General features: G+C 44.5%; 1 protein-coding gene across 1 annotated transcript in view; it reads left to right on the forward strand.

The window, feature by feature from the left end:
* The window catches only part of LOC144496986 (interferon-induced very large GTPase 1-like), a 50,069-nt gene that overhangs the window by 22,293 nt on the left and 10,158 nt on the right, over positions 1–17,618 (forward strand). The window contains 3 exon segments of the mRNA XM_078217649.1: positions 2,259–2,389; positions 2,518–4,761; positions 4,764–5,498. Coding sequence (XP_078073775.1) covers positions 2,308–2,389; positions 2,518–4,761; positions 4,764–5,498 — 3,061 coding nt within the window. The 5' untranslated portion in view covers positions 2,259–2,307.

The following is a 17,618-nucleotide window of genomic DNA, read 5'->3' on the forward strand; positions in this document are numbered from 1 at the left end:
GACAATAATAAATCAAATCAAAATCTTGACTGCATATTTTGCAGTTTATCCACCCTTCCGCTCAGTGTGCTGTTCCTCTGAGATTCACATTCATCTGATGTCAATATCACTGAAGACAGGGTTTAAGAATAACTTGCAGATCTGTTTGTCACTGTCTAGAGCAGCATTTATTCTTCATCCCGAGATGCCCTTCAGAAAGTGGTGGTGAGCTGCCTTCCAGAACCACTGCAGTCCCTGAGGGGTTTGTACACCTTGTGTGATGGCAGGGAGATGTGTTGAAATCTTTATTGGAAGTGTGTAAAGTCCGTGTTTGTAACTCTTCCTCCTCAGGAAGCTCCATTGTGTGAGGACAGCCTTGAGGGATTTTCAGCTGCTGTATCTCCCCTGGGGTTAGTGGCAAAGGACATGATGGACAGGAAGAGGAGATCTCCAAGGGGTGTGGGGAAGGAGGGGTCACAATGGAAAGCAAAGGAGGTCAGGGAGCACAGGGAACGATGGAAGGCAGAGGACAGGGCACGATGGAAGGCAGAGGACAGGGCACGATGGAAGGCAGAGGACAGGGCACGATAGACCCAGGGGAAACTGAAGCCCAGTGAGGGGAAGTGAAGAGGTGCTTCAGATATTTAGACAGCTCAGATGGCACACTACAGTACAGTCCTTTCTTTCCCCATTGCCCCCTGTCCCCCGTGTGCTCCTCCCTCTCCCTGTGACCCCCACACCGGTTGTAACGAGGGTCAGTGTCTGGAAGTGGAATCCTGCCTCTGTTGAATGGAGATGTAAAGGGGAAAATACAAGAAAGCACACTTTAAAATGGCTGCCTGGCACATAAAGGGTTAACTGGGAAAGCCAAAAGAGCAGACACAGGCTCCTGCTGTTCAGAAAATCCTAACAGACAAGCCATTTCCAAATCACAGACAGTGACTCATCGCAAACAAACACCTCAGGAAGCCAAAACCAAGGGTCAAGACATCTTTTAAGATAAGGAAACCCCAAAACAAAGAGCTTAGATTAACGTTACAGGAACGCGGGAAATATGAATGCGAGGGAACCGATTAGCACCTGAACAAGACGAAACTAGCCATTGATAGACACAGACATAAGGAGATGTACCCATTCATAAAATGCTAAATGTCTATACCTGTTTGTACTCTTGTAAACATGAGGAAATGTACCCATTCATAAAATGTTAAATACTTGTACTCACTTAAACAATGTGATAATGTTCGAATCACCGGTATACCCATTGTGTAAAGGGTATAAAAATGAACCGCTCCCGACATACTATTGAGAGAAGGTTTGCTACAGACATGTGCCTTGTCTCCACGGAGCTCCGTTTAATAAATCGTATTTTCTGAATCTCGAAGTCTGACTACTAGTGGATTTTTCCCACAACAGAGACAAACAACATGAGGAGACTAACCTTGCAGCCCAGCAGTGTGGAGTTCACCACCACAAGGCCACGTAGTGCTCTGGCAGCTAGCCTCTGAACTCACTCCAAAATCACGAGCAAAGTGAGGCTTGGCCTGTGGATCCACCCTTTTCCAAACAAGATTCAGACCGATGTGATTTCCTGCTGGTGTGATGTGAGATTGGAAGGCAGTTTGTGTTTCCATCAACAAGTTAATTTAATTAGCTTTCCAGAGAGGCTAATGAAGGTACATGATGTTCACAGCACTAGTCAGCAGGATAACTGACCCACCCTCGGGAGAATCACAAACTGTTTTTGCCCCGGCAGCTTCTGGCTGTTTGTCTGTTGCTAAATTCTCGCATCCACCAGCGCAAAACCCGCGGCAGGCAGGATGGGAAAAATCGGCCAAACACTGCTCAATTCCCATTCTTAATGTCTCCAGAACATGTCACCCTGACTTCTCTGCCCCATTGAGTTGTCAGTTTTGTTCACTTTAAGAATCTGTTTCACATAAATTCAGACTTTGAACAAACAATATATTGTTGATAACTGTCAGAGTGCTGTGTAAAGTAATAGTCAGTCCCACTGGAAAGTTATTAGCAGGTTAGAGCACTGAACATATCAGCGACTAGGGGGTGAATTTTACCGTCCCACCCGCCATGGGAATTGGAGTGGGTGAAGGGGCGGACCATGGAATGGTCCGTTGACCACGGGTGAGATTTTCCAGTTTCGGGGCGAGTGGGCGGGATTTTCCGGCCACAATGTGTGATTTGTTAGTTTGTAATCTCTGAGGTTGGATGTTTGATTTCTGCTCATTGGAAGATATTCAGTTTCAGATCTTTGATTACAGGTTCCGCTGTGAATCAGGAAAATCTGGAACAGTAACTCACGGAGAATAAATGGTGATGGAACTGGCAACTCTGGGCCGTCCGTTCAGGCTGGGAATGTTGTATGACTGTCGCTCTGACTCTCTGATCCCAGGTAATACAGTCTTACTGACTGTGGGACAACACACACTAATCTCTGTCAGATCTCCCACACCCCCAGTGCACTTTTCATTTATCAACATTCATCTCAGTATTAATCCATTTATTTTGTTTCTTCTGTAGGGATAACACTGTGGGACTTAGAAACTCTGAAAAAAGACAATGATGTCCAATCTCAGCATAACACAGAGTTTCACATCATTGCATCCGATTCCATTGAGGATAAAACCTCTGCTCTGAATGTGAATGGATCATTGAAAGCAAGTTTCTTGTGTGGGTTGGTAGAGGTGAATGGATCAGCAAAATATCTCAACAACACAAAGAGTTCAGAACAAACGGCCAAAGTGACCCTTCAGTACCAAACAACAACCAGGTTTGAGCAGCTGACAATGAGTCACTTAGGGCGACAGAATGTAACCTACCCAGATGTGTTTGATCAGGGGACAGCAACTCACGTGGTTACAGCAGTGCTGTACGGAGCTCAGGCTTTCTTTGTGTTTGATCAAGAGGTCTCTTCAACAGAGAATCTTCAGGATATTCAGGGGAACCTGCAGGTAATGATTAAAAACATTCCTAAGATTGCAATTGATGGTCAGGCCTCCCTAAAAATGACAGACGGAGAAATGTCAAATATCCAAAAATTCAGCTGCACCTTTTATGGGGATTTCTCCCTGAAAAACAATCCCACAACTTTCCAGCACGCCATCAACATCTACAGAACCCTCCCAGAGTTACTGGGACCGGATGGTGAGCACTCTGTGCCCATGAGAGTCTGGCTCTACGAACTCAACAGAATGGACTCCAAAGCTGCTCAGCTGGTACGAGACATAAGTATCGGACTGGTCAATCGCTCCCAGTCTGGGCTGGAGCAGCTCAATGAGGCAGTGATGAAATGTAATGATATGATGAGAGACAGTGTCGCTGTTCAATTTCCAGAGATCGGGAACAGGATAAAGCAATTCCAGAACATGTGTCTGGAGTACAAACTGGTTTTCCAGAAGGCTTTAGCCAGAATGTTACCATCTATCCGTGGAGGTGGGGAGGAGGAAGGGTTACTGGTGGATATTCTGAAGAACAAGGAACAATCACCATTCAAACACCAGTCACTGATCAAATGGCTGGATGACAAGGAGCGGGAAATGAATGTGGTGAGATCTTATCTCTCGATATTGAAAGATATACATGTTGTGAAATCAAGGAGTGAGTTGGATAGAGAATTGTTGGACCCAGAGACAGAGTATGTGGTCTGCTTCACATTCACATCACTGAAACAAGAGGATTCCTATCTGTCAGAAGCAAACAGTTTCCTACAATCTCACACAGCTGGCAAAATGCAGATAGCAAATCCTGCTAACCGGGTTAGTGCAGAACATCACTCCCAGCAGTGGTTTAACTCTATGTCTGTATCCCAGAAGATGAGGGAACACTCTCACTTATTCCTGGATTTTGCCACAGCCAACAAACCACAAGGGAAAACAAAGTTTATTGTTGCCTTTGTGCAGGATGACAGTAATGTTGGAGCATCGATTTACCTGTATGAGGGAGGGTTTGTGGTGAGTCAATGTTTCAAACCTCCATCACAGCCGGAGAGACCTGTGGTTAGTGAAACAACACATGACAGTGTGACCCTCCAATTACAGCCACCGAGATACGGTGCTGGTGAGATTGCTGGGTACAGGGTGGAATACCGAGCTACCCAACAGGAGGAATGGACAACTATGGATACACCTGATCAATCCAATTCCTTCACAATATCCGGGTTACAGCCACACCAAGAGTATCAATTCCAATACAGAGCAGTGACCAAGGCAGGGGTCAGCTTGGCCAGTGAGAGTTACAGAGTCACCACACTTCCTACAAATCCACCTGGTAAACCTTTAACACTCCAGGTTTACTGGTGTGCTGCAACACTCACCTGGGACAGACCGACTGAGATTGGAGCTGGTGCTGATATAGTTCAATACAGGATAGAATATAGAGAAGGAAAGGCAGTTACCTTCAGCACAGAGAATAACTCATGGGAGGAAATAAAGACAACAGACAGTGAATGTCATTATACTTTACAGGGATTGAAGCCCAAAACATCCTACAGAGAGCGAGTGTCTGCTGACTGTGGAGAAGGAGGTTCTAGTGAACCAAGTGATGAGGTTTTAATAAAAACAGAAAATAAACCAAAGAGACTGGCTGAGAAACTTCGCAGAGAAAGTACATTAACAGCCAATGGGAACCCTTCCATTTACACACTCCCCTTAGTGAAGAAGATACTTGACAAGGATGGACACCGTGTCAAATGCTCCTTCGGAAAACCCACCACAAAACACAGAGTCAGGACAATCCTGGTTCTTGGAGCAACAGGAGCAGGAAAAACATCAATGGAATGATCAACTACATACTGGGTGTGAAATGGGAGGACAATTTCAGATTTAAATTAATAGATGAAGGAACAGGACGATCCCAGGCTGAAAGTCAGACATCAGCAATCACTGCCTATGAACTCCACCATCGAGAAGGATTCCAGATTGATTACTCTCTCATTATCATTGACACTCCGGGATTCGGAGATACCAGGGGAATAACCCGAGATAAATTGATCACTGATCAGATCCGAGAGTTCTTTACTTCCACAGATGGTGTTGATCAGATCGATGCTGTGTGTTTTATTGCTCAAGCCTCTTTGGCTCGCCTGACCCAGACGCAGAAATATGTCTTTGATTCAATTCTTTCCATTTTTGGTAAAGATATTGCTGAGAATATCCAAATCCTGGTGACATTTGCAGATGGACAAGTTTCCCCCATTCTGGAGGCCATCAATGTTGCTGAGGTTCCGTGTCCCAAAGATAAAAAAGGCTTTCCAGTTCACTTCAAATTCAACAATTCAGCCGTATTTGCTCCAAGTTCAGCTTCTGGAAATTCTGCCAACAAGAGGAACCCTCATGATACTGAAGATGAGGAAGAGGATAGTGATAACTTTCATTCAATGTTCTGGAAGATGGGATCAAACAGTTTGAAGAAATTCTTTGCAGCTCTGCGTGAAATGAAAACAAAGAGTTTACCTTTGACAAAGGAGGTCCTTAAGAAGGATCACAAGGTCCTCAGTGCAGATGGTGAGTGTGGAAAGCAACAAAACATTTTGGTGAGAATGTTGGTGGGTCGCAGCCAAGAGGTGTTGAGAAAAGAGAAATGGAGTAAAGTAAAATACTCAAAGGAGAGATAGACAGATAGGATAGACTTAGGTGTAATTTAGAGATAAAGGCTACAGAACCATCATGGTTGTTTCAGTTGGGCGAGTGGTGAAATGCTGAGCCAGGTCAGTAGGTTTTACAAAGAGAGGGTGTCATCAGTCCTGAGTCATGTTTCTACCAAGACCATAGCGTATGTGCAGCTCTTGACCTTGTCCAATAGGTATGAGGTACTTGTCCCTGTGTGGATGAGGAAAGGGCTGTGGGGAGGATAAGCTAATTGGTATAGGAGGCCACTCAAGACGGGGGAACAAACAGACAAGTGGTAGTTGTAGGGGATTCTATAATTAGTGGATTGATAGCATCCTTTGTAAGCCAGATTGTGAGTCCCGCATGGCATGTTGCCTGCCCGGTGCCAGGGTGAGGGACATCTCTGACCGGCTTGAAAGGATATTGGAGTGGGAGGGGAGGATCCAGTTGTGGTGTCCATATTGGGACAAATAACATAGGCAAGACTAGGAAAGAGGACCTGTTTGGGGACTTTCAGGGATTTAGGAGCTAAATTAAATAATGGGTCCTCAAGGGTTATAATCTCCTGATCACTACCCGAGCCACATGCGAATTGGCACAGAGATGAGAAAATTAGGGAAGTAAACACATGGCTAAAGGAGTGGTGCGGGAAAGAGGGGTTCCATTTCATGGGGCATTGGCATCCATATTGGAACAAGAGGGATCTGTACCGTTGGGACGGTCTTTACCGAACCAAACTGAGAGCGGTGTTCTAGCAGAAAGGACAAATAGGGTCACAAGGATTTAAACGAGCAAGACAGGGGGAGGGAGGGGGAAGGGAAGGGTAAAACTATGGGAAGTATGATAGTTAATGGGAAGCAAAGCAGCAGGTTACCATGTAGGGAGGAGGATTCAACTGCATGGAAAATTATGAAGTAAGTTAAAAAGGAGAACTCAGGAGATGTTAGTAATGGAGGTGTTGGGATTCAAAAAGATGGTACAAAAACTAGCATAAAGGCACTTTACCAAAATGCTCGTAACATTCAAAACAAGGTAAATGAGTTGACGGCACAAATTATTGAGTATGATTTTGTGGCCATTACAGAGACATGGTTGCAGGGTGGTCATGACTGGGAGTTAAATATCCAGGGGCGTCAGGGCGGTAGTGAGAGATGATATAGGTTCTACGGAAAAAAAGGTTGAATCTATTTGGGTGGAAATTAGAAATAGTAAGGAGAAAAAGTCACTGATAGGCATAGTCTATAGGCCACCAAATAATAACATCACGGTGGGGCGAGCAATAATCAAAAAAATAACTGATACATGTAAAAATGGTACAGCAGTTATCATGGGGGATTTTAATTAACATGTCGATTGGTCAAACCAGGTCGGCAGCCTTGAGGAGGAGTTCATAGAATGTATCCACGATAGTTTCCTTGAACAGTATGTCATGGCACCTACAAGGGAGCAAGCTAACCTAGATCTGGTCCTGTGTAATGAGACAGGAATAATTAATCTTACAGTTAGGGATCCTCTCGGAAGGAGTGATCACAGTATGGTTCAATTTAAAATACAGATGGAGGGTGAGAAGGTAAAATCCAATACCAGTGTCTTGTGCTTAAACAAAGGAGGTTACAATGGGATGAGGGAGGAGTTGGCTGAGGTAGACTGGGAGCAAAAACTTTATAGTGGGACAACTGAGGAACAGTGGAGGACTTTCAAAGCGATCTTTCACAGTGCTCAGCAAAAGTATACACCAGTGATAAGGAAGGACTGTAGAAAAAGGGATAATCAGCCATGGATATCTAAGGAAATAAAGGAGGGTATCAAATTTAAAGGAAACGCATACAAAGTGGCAAAGATTCATGGGAAACTAGAGGATTGGGAAATCTTTAAAAGTCAACAGAAAGCCATGAAAGCAGCTACAAAGAAAAGTAAAATGTATTATGAGTAAACTAGCTCAGAATATAAAAACAGATAGCAAACGTTTCTGCAAAATCTAAAATGAAAAAGAGTGGCTAAAGTAAACCTTGGTCCTTTAGAGGCTGGGAAGGGGGGATGTAATAACTGGAAATGAGAAATTGCTGAGGCATTGAACAGGTATTTTGTGTCGGCCTTCACAGTGGAAGACACAAATAACATGCCAAAAATTGATGACAGGAAGGCTATGGCAGATGAGGACCTAGAAACTATCATTATCATGAAAGAGATAGTGTTGGGCAAGCTAATGGGGCTAAAGGTAGACAAGTCTCCTGGCCCTGATGGAATGCATCCCAGGGAACTAAAAGAGATGGCGCGGGAAATAGCAAATGCTCTAGTGGTATTTACCAATTAACCAAGATTCGCCAGACTCTGGGGTGGTTCTCGCAGATTGGAAAACAGCAAATATGACGCTACTGTTTAAAAAAGGAGATAGACAAAAGGTGGGTAAGCTTAACTTCTATAGCAGGGGAAATGCTTGAATCTCTCATCAAGGAAGAAATAGCGAGATATCGGGATATAAATTGTCCCATTGGGAGAACACAGCATGAGTTCATGAAGGGCAGGTCATGTTTGACTAATTTGGTGGAATTCTTTGAGAACATTACGTGCGCAGTGAACGATGGGGAACCTGTGGATGTGGTGTATCCGGATTTTCAGGAGGCATTTGACAAGGTGCCGCACCAAAGACTGCTGCACAAGATAAAGGTGCACAGTGTTGCAGGGAATGTATGAGCATGGATAGAGGATTGGTTAACGAACAGAAGCAAAGAGTCGGGGGTAAATGGGTGTTTTTCTGGTTGGCGATCAGTGACTAGTGGTGTGCCTCAGGGATCGGTGTTGGGACTGCAATTGTTTACGATTTACATAGATGATCTGGAGTTGGGGACCAAGTGTAGTGTGTCAAAATTCGCAGATGACACTAAGATGAGTGGCAGAGCAAAGTGTGCAGAGGATGCTGAAAGTCTGCAAAGGGATATAGATAGTCTAAGTGAGTGGGAAAGGGCCTGGCAGATGAAGTACAATGTTGGTAAATGTGAGGTCATCCATTTTGGTAGGAATAACAGCAAAATGGACTATTATTTAAATGGTAGCAGCATGCTGCTGTGTAGAGGGACCTGGGTGTCCTTGTGCAGGAATCACAAAAGTTGGTTTGCAGGTGCAGCAGATAATTGAGAAGGCAAATGGAATTTTGTCCTTCATTGCTAGAGGGATGGAATTTAAAAACAGGGAGGTTGTGTTGCAGCTGTATAAGGTGCTGGTAAGGCCACACCTGGAGTACTGTGTACTGTTTTGATCTTCTGACTTGAGGAAGAATATAGAAAGGATATGTCACTGGAAGGGGTGCAGAGGAGATTCACTAGATTGATTCCAGAGCTGAGAGGATTGGCTTCTGAGGGGAGACTGAGTAGACTTGGACTATACTCACTGGAATTCAGAAGCATGAGGTGAGATCTTACAGAAACATATAAGATTATGAAGGGAATAGATAAGATAGAAGCAAGGAGGTTGTTTCCACTGGCAGCTGAAATCAGAACCAGGGGGCATTGCTTCAAAATAAGGGGGAGCAGATTTAGCACTGAGTTGAGGAGAAACTTCTTCACCCAGAGGATTGTGAGTCTGTGGAATTCCCTGCCCAGTGAAGCAGTTGAGGCTACCTCATTGAATGTTTTTAAGGCAAGGATAGATAAATTTTTGAACAGTAAAGGAATTAAGGGTTATGGTGAGCAGCAGATGGAGTACAATGTTGGTAAATGTGAGGTCATCCATTTTGGTCGGAATGACAGCAAAATGGACTATTATTTAAATGGTACAAAATTGCAGCGTGCATGCCGTGCAGAGGGACCTGGGTGTCCTTGTGCATGAATCACAAAGTTGATTTGCAGGTGCAGTGGGTGAGTGGAGCTGAGTTCATGAAAAGATCAGCCATGATCTGATTGAATGACAGAGTAGGCTCGAGGGGTCAGATGGTCCAATCCTGCTCCTAGTTCTTATGTTAAACAGAGCTGACTTCTAACATATCCTTTAATCATAGAATCGTAGAATCCCTACAGTGCAGAAGGAGATCATTAGGCTCATCAAGCCTGCATGGACAACAATTCCACCCAGGACCTATCCCCTTAACCCGACAAATGTACAGTGCCAGTCTCCCTGACACTCCAGAGAAAAATGTCTCAGTCTATCCAACCTCTCCATATAACTCAATCCATCAAGTCCCGGTAGCATCCTAGTAAATCTTTTCTGCACTCTTTCTAGTTTAATAATATCCTTTCTATAATAGGATGACCAGAATTGCACACAGTATTCCAAGTGTGGCCTTACCAATGTCCTCTGCACCCCTTCCAGTGACATATCCTTTCTATATTCTTCCTCAAGTCAGAAGATCAAAACAGTACACAGTATTCCAGGTGTGGCCTTACCAGCACCTTATACAGCTGCAACACAACCTCCCTGTTTTTAAACTCCATCCCTCTAGCAATGAAGGACAAAATTCCATTTGCCTTCTTAATTACCTGCTGCACCTGCAAACCAACTTTTGTGATTCATACCCCTCGATCTCTTTGTTCTGTAACTCTCCCATATGCCCAAAGAGGCAATTTAGCATGTCCAATCCACCTAACCTGCACATCTTTGGACTGTGGGAGGAAACCAGAGCACCCGGAGGAAACCCACAAAGACACGGGGGGAATGTGCAAACTCCACACAGTCACCCAAGGCTGGAATTGAACCCGGGTCCCTGGCGCTGTGAGGCAGCAGTGCTAACCACTGCGCTACTATGCTGCCCTTTATCCTTCACAAGAAACATGATATACAGATATTTCTTCAGAGCAGAGTATCATCAGAGCCTGAGCCCCATTTCATTGTCATGATTGTAAAGCCAGGGACTTACTCAGTTAATGGTCGGGCATTGGGGAGAGTTACAGAATAAAGAGATCTAAGGGTACATGTTCATAGCTCCTTGAAAGTGGAGTCACAGGTGGACAGAGTGGTGAAGAAGGCATTTGGCATGCTTGGTTTCATTGGTCAGAACATTGAACAAAGGAGTTGGAGTGTCTTGTTGAAGTTGTACAAGACATTGGTAAGGCCACACTTGGAATACTGTGTGCAATTCTGGTCATCCTATTATAGAAAGGATATTATTAAACTAGAAAGAGTGCAGAAAAGATTTACTAGGATGCTACCGGGACTTGATGGATTGAGTTATATGGAGAGGCTGGATAGACTGAGACTTTTTTCTCTGGAGCGTAGGAGGCTGAGGGTGATCTTATAGAGGTGTATAAAATAATGAGGGGCACAGATCAGCAAAATAGTCAATATCTTTTCCTAAGGTAGGGGACTCTAAAGCTAGAGGACATAAGTTTAAGGTGAGAGAGGCGAGATACAAAAGTGTCCAGAGGGGCAATTTTTCCACACAGAGGGTGGTGAGTGGCTGGAAAAAGCTGCCAGATGTAGTAGTAGAGGCGGGTACCATTTTGTCTTTTAAAAAGCATTTAGATAGTCACATGGGCACGATGGCTAGAGAGGGATATGGGCCAAGTGCGGGCAATTGGGATTAGCTTAGGGGTTTTTTAAAAAAAAGGGCGGCATGGACATGTTGGGCCAAAGGGCCTGTTTCCATGCTGCAAACCTCTATGACTCGATGACTCTCAATACAGACCAGTGAGTCTCATGTCAGTGGTCGGGAAACTATTGGAGAAAGGTCTGAAGAGAGAATCTATCTCCACTTGGTGAGGGAAAACTTGATCAGAGATAGTCAGCGTGGCTTCGTCAGAGGGAGGTCATGCCTAACAAATTTGATTGAGGTTTTTGAGGAGCTGACCAGATGGGTAGATGAGGGTAGTACAGTTGATGTAGTTTATATGGATTTCAGCAAAACCTTTGACAAGGTCCCACATGGAGGCTGGTAAAGGTAAAAGCACATGGGATACAGGGTAATTTGATAAAGTGGATTCAAAATTGTCTTTGTTTATAGGAGACAGAGGGTGATGACAGAGAGATGCTTTAGTGACTGGAAGCCAGTGTCCAGTGGCGTACCACAGGGGCCCCTATTATTCATCATTTATATAAATGGCATAGATTAGGATTAGGACATTTGGGGATGACACAAAGGTTGGCTGGGTGGTTAGCAGTGAGGTTGAGTGTCTTGGGCTACAAGAAGATACAATCATGATGGTCAAATAGGCAGATAAGTGGCAGATGGAATTTAACCCTGAAAAGTGTGAGGTGATGAACTTTGGAAGGAGTAATTTGACAAGGAAGCATTCAATGACTGGTAGGACACTCGGAAGTTCAGTGGAACAAAGGGACCTTGGTGTGATGGTCCACAGATTTCTGAAGGCAGAAGAGCATGTTAGTAGGGTGGTGAAAAAGGCAGATGGGACACCTGCCTTTATCAATCCAGGCAAAGATTACAAAAGTGGGGAAGTCATGTTGGAGTTGTGTAGAACTTTGGTGAGGCCGCAGCTAGAATACTGTGTGCAGTTCTGGTCACCACATTATTGAAAGGATATGATTGCACTGGAGGGGGTGCAGTGGAGATTCACCAGGATGCTGCCTGGGATCGAACGTTTAAATTATGAAGAGAGGTTGGATAGGCACGAGTTGTTTTCATTGGAGCAAAGAAGACTGATGGGGAACCTGATCAAAGTGAACAAGATTATAGGAGACATGGACAGAGTGGATAAGGAGCAGCTGTTCCCCTTAGTTGAAGGGGAATGAGCGGGGCATTGGTTCAAGGTGAGGGGCAGGAGGTTTAGGGGGAATGTGAGGAAAAACCTTTTTCCCTTTTTACCCAAAGAGTGGTGATGATCTAGAATGTGCTGCCTGGGAGGGTGGTAGAGGCGAGTTGCCTCACACCCTTTAAAAAGTTCCTGGACGAGCACTTGGCACATCTTAACAATCAGGGGCTTTGGGCCAAGTGCTGACAGGTTAGGTGGGAGTTTAGGTGTTTCTAATATGTTGATGCAGTCTCAATGAGCCAAAGAGCCTCTTCTGCGCTGTCTGATTCTATGAAAGTAGTTCTGATAATGTCCTCAGAGAGCTGGGCAGGATTTGGAGGATAAAACTTTACAGTGAATGCAAACAGGCACAAACCACTTCAGATTTGCTTTTTAATTCCGTTCACCGTTCAACCTGTTCTCTTGATTATCAGAGTCCCGAAAAGTCAAAATTAAGAAATCTTTTGCCAAAGGTTGAGCTGCTCACAGATGTTTTCAAAGAGAACCTGTCCCTCTGCAAACTTTCTCAACATGGGTTCAGGGTCATCCAGAAGGGCCACTTTATCTCCGTCCTCTTTCTTGCTAACTGGCCTTCATTTCTCTGTCAGGCAGTCCAACTCCAACATCTGTTGCAAAATGGTACACTCAGAATTATTTCCAGAATTTCCAATTGTATATCTTTCTGTTCCGAGGTAGTTTATCAATCCCTTTGTTTGCACTGGACCTTCACCATCACTTTCTGCACACTCCTTGATAAAGACATATAACAGATTGACTTAGTCAATCAAGCTTGGAAACAGGCCCTACGCTCCAACTTGTCCATGCCACCCAGTTTTTACCATGAAGCTAGTCCCAGTTGCCCGCATTTGGTCAAAATCCCTCTAAACCCATCTTATCCATGAAATTGCTTAAATGCTTTTTAAGAGACAAAATTGTACCCGCCTCTACTACTGCCTCTGCCTCTGGTGCCAGGATTTCTTGTAATTATGGTTTTAGCGATCATTGTGGAAGTTATTCTGTTGTGGAAACCATCAAAATTTACATCAGCTGTGAACAGTTCTGTTTCTCTGGGTATCCATGTCTGTGCAATCTGTATCGATTCATTATCCCTTTTGGAAAGATGGGACAGTTTCATCAGTCAGTCTTGTTTCACATGTAGTCATTTTCTTTTGTCTGCAGCAGTAAAATACTTCTTTCTTCAATCTCTATCTTGCAATCACACATGGCTGCTGACTGATCTACATTTTTCTTCTCATAGATGATGAGCTGTTGTTGACAGTTCTGCAGTTTATGTTCAGTTAATTTCAACAAGTCAGGAACAAATTCTAAATCAGTCAACTTTTCTTCCATTGGTCTTTGCACCTGCTCACTTTCCTTATTCACATCATCTTCCTTCTCTACCTTCACCAGTTTTACATTGCACTCATCTCCCTCCATTTGAGTCTTCATTATTATTTGCAATTATCCACCAGTCCTTTACAGTGTTGGATGAAGACTTTCAGCTGCGATATATCGGACTGAACAAACATCAGCTGCTCCTTCTGAACCTGTGCAAATCTGAGAGTATTAATCTTATACGGATCTTGCTAAATTGGAACAGCATTTTCTACATCTACCTCATGCACAATTACTTTAGTACTTCCCGGTTTATTCCCACATATAGCTCCATGTGATTGTAATAACTCTTCCAGGTCATTTGATTTTCCTCTGGAAGATAACTCAATAATTTATCCCAATTTCTGATTGCTTCCTCATTGTCCAATCTAATTTCAGGAATGACAAATTCAGAATCATTTGGATTTTTTTTTCTCTGTGCATTCTAACAACTAACACATCCTCTGTCTGGATTTCTTCCCTATCAAAATACCGTTTAAGCAGATTTACAGGACACATGTTGCAAATGTTGCTTCTATCTGGTGCTCTTATCAAATGATACACTTCACTCAATTTCCTTTCAGTTTGATAAGGCCCAGTAAACCTTGCTTTTCAAGGTCCACCTATCACTGGTAATAATACACTTTATCTCCACTAATAAAACTGCAAATCTTTCTTCACTCCATGTGTGATTCTCCTGATGTGGACGCACACATGAGGACGGTCTAAACCGGGATGTTGGATTTATGTCACATTATCAGTAACTCCCACAGCTTGACTCCTGGACTTGCACAATTTCACAAGCTGTACTGTCTGGAGACAATACACATCTCTTTAACCTGTGTTGAATGCTCCCTCCACCCACATTATCTGTGCATTTAAGACCTGGCTGGCTGTAGAGATTTGCATTCTAATCAGTATTCTGTAATTTGATTTCTGTGTCTATGCCCTGTTTGAGAACAGAGACCACTCCATCTGACGAAGGAGCATTGCTCCGAAAGCTTATGGTATTTGCTACCAAATAAACCTGTTGGACTTTAACCTGGTGTTGTGAGACTTCTTACTGTGATTCTCCTGACACATGAGAAAGCTTTTATCAAAACAAACTTTATCTTAATGATACAGTTTAAATATAATGAATGAAGTAGCTTAATTTTTACCAATTGAAATACTTAAACATGACAATGTATATTTCTTAACTGCTAACCGATCGCTATTAGTTCCAATTTAAGCAATATTCCTCTTATAGATGTAAGCACCTCTTCAAAACCAGTTATCAAATGACACATGCTGATGTGTTTTCCTTGTTGGCAGCCCGACAGCCTTTGAACACTTGTGGATAGAGAGAAAGAGACAGGGGCTGCAATTCTCCAATCCGCAGCGGGCTGGGAGAATCTCGCGGCAGGCATTGCGTGGGATTCGCGCATGCGTTCTGGCCACGATAGCATCACCCAGAGTGAAGCACTCTGGTGGGGGATGGGGGGGAGAGGCTCGTGGGCCTGGAGACTTCTGCCCCGGGCCTGCTGATCATATTTAAATTTTGTAAAATTACCATTTAAATTTTTACCTCGCCTATTTCCAACGGCCTCTGCTCCTCGCCAGAAACCGTTCGGGAGGCGGGGAAAGAATTTAAATGGTCATTTTAATACAATTTAAATATGCTTAGTGGGCCCTGGACTGAGAACACATGGCCTGACCCCGTTGGAATGAAGGAAGGGCAATCGTGGACCCCCCAGAGGGTTGGACAGTGGGGGTGTGCCCCCTGGGCATTGGCACCCTGGCACTGCCCAAGGGGCAAAGTGCCAAGACCCAGGGGGCACCTTGGCACTGCCCATTCGGCATGGGGCAGTAGCAAGGGAACGGGGCACATGGGGGGGCAGGGCCTAGGAGGTGGGGTTTGATGAGGCAGTGCCTGGAGGGCGATCAGTGGCGTGGGGGTCTCGCTGCCACTCTGCATAGGAATCGATGGGGGAAGGCGGGAGGCCAGCGATTGGGGCGGGCTTGGGGAGGGCCAGCCAAGTGGGGGGGGGGGAGTCGGTACTGCAGGGGAGGGGTAACTGTCATGGGGCAAAACCAGGGGAGGCTGGAGATTTGGGCGGGCTGGGGGGGTGGTCGGGGGTGGGCCCAGGAATGGCCAAGGGGGCCAGCAATTGGGCTGTGGGGGGCAGAGGTCCGGCATTGCCGGGGTCATGACATGGGCCAGCCATCGGGAAGCTGTCAGTGCAGTGGCCTGCTTAGCGCGCTGATTTCAGCCTCTCCAGCAGAGATAGGCCCAGCCCCTGAAATGTAATGATATTCACACTGGTGGCCTCTGCAGTCCACAGAGTGTGGGAGATTCTTCTCTGAACTCCCACTGAAAAAACACGGCGTGAATTACTCCAGTTTTCATGCAAATTGGACACTTAGCATTTTTTGGGGAGAATTCCGGCCAGGAAGTCACCTGTCTTCTGACACTCAAACAGCAGCTGCCAGAGAGAGAAAGAGAGAAATAAACACCTTTTGTTCCCTTCAGGATCTAATTTTGTTTTCCTTTCAGTTTAGCTCCACCCATTTAGCTTACCCATGACTCTGTCCCTTGTCAAACAACCTAATTAAACCCTCCTCTCAAACCCCAGGGCAAAACCCTAAAGTCATAAAATTGCATTAACTCGGATCAAACACTCCATTATCTCAATTCAATTATTCTCCTGCATTCTCAGCATGTGGGCTGCCTGGTGCAGACAAATTGGCACCGTGTAAACAGAGCTGACTTCTAAACATATCCTTCACAAGAAACATGATATAAATACATTTTTAAAAAGGCACAGTATCATCACACTGGTCTCTTCTATGTTTCTCATTACATGTGCTCTAAGTCCTTAATTAAACATTCGGGAAACTGATATGTGGCAGCAAGGCTGTACTTAGGAGTCAAATCAAAGGTGGCTTCAATGGCAAACAAGTTCCTGACTTTCGCCAGTTACTGGATCTGTTGAGATAAAATTCAGCCCATACAACCCACATCAACATGTGCACACAAATACCAGCATACAACCATAAACAAATGGGTGGAATTGGGGAGTTTACCTCCATTTATCCTTTTCACTGTTCCAAGTCTGCTATTGAGTTGAGTCTTAAGATTGGGGTCAGGTTTCCTTGAGGTTAGTGACTGGAAACCAGTGTCCAGTGGCATACCACATGGATCTGTGTTGATCTTATTATTCATCATTTCTATAGATCACATTGATGACCATGTGGGAGGTAGGATTATTAAGTTTGGGCTGACACAAAGATTGGATGGGTGGTTAGCAGTGAGGTTAGTTACTTGGGCTGCAAGAAAATATAGGCGGAATGATCAAATGGGCAGATAAGTGGCAGATAGAATTTAACCCTGAAAAGTGTGAGGTGATACACTTTGTAAGGAGTAATTTGACAAGAAAATACTCAATGACTGGTAGGACACGAGGAAGTTCTGTGGAACAAAGGGGTCTTGGTGTGTTTGTCCACAGATCTCTGAAAGCAGAAGGGCATGTTAGTAGGGTGGTGAAAAAGGCGTATGGGACACTTGCCTTTATCAATCCAGGCAGAGATTACAAAAGCGGGGTTGTACAGAACTTTGATGAGGCCACAGCTAGAATACTGTGTGCAGTTCTGGTCACCACATTATCAGAATGATGTGATTGCACTGCAGGGGATGCAGAGGAGATTCCCCAGGATGCTGCCTGGGATGGAACATTTAAATTATGAAGAGAGGCTGCATAAGCTTGGGTTGTTTTCATTGGAGCAGAGAAGACTGAGGGGTGACCTGATTGAGGTGTACGAGATTATGAGAGTCATGGACAGAGTGGATAAGGAGCAGCTGTTCCCCTTAGTTGAAGGGTCAGTCACAAGGGGACATAGGTTCAAAGTGAGGGGCAGGAGGTTTAGGGGGGATGTGAAGAAACACCTTTTTACCCAGAGGGTGGTGACGGTCTGGAATGCACTG

Source organism: Mustelus asterias, chromosome 8, assembly GCF_964213995.1.
Source record: "Mustelus asterias chromosome 8, sMusAst1.hap1.1, whole genome shotgun sequence".
Taxonomy (NCBI): Eukaryota; Metazoa; Chordata; class Chondrichthyes; order Carcharhiniformes; family Triakidae; genus Mustelus; species Mustelus asterias.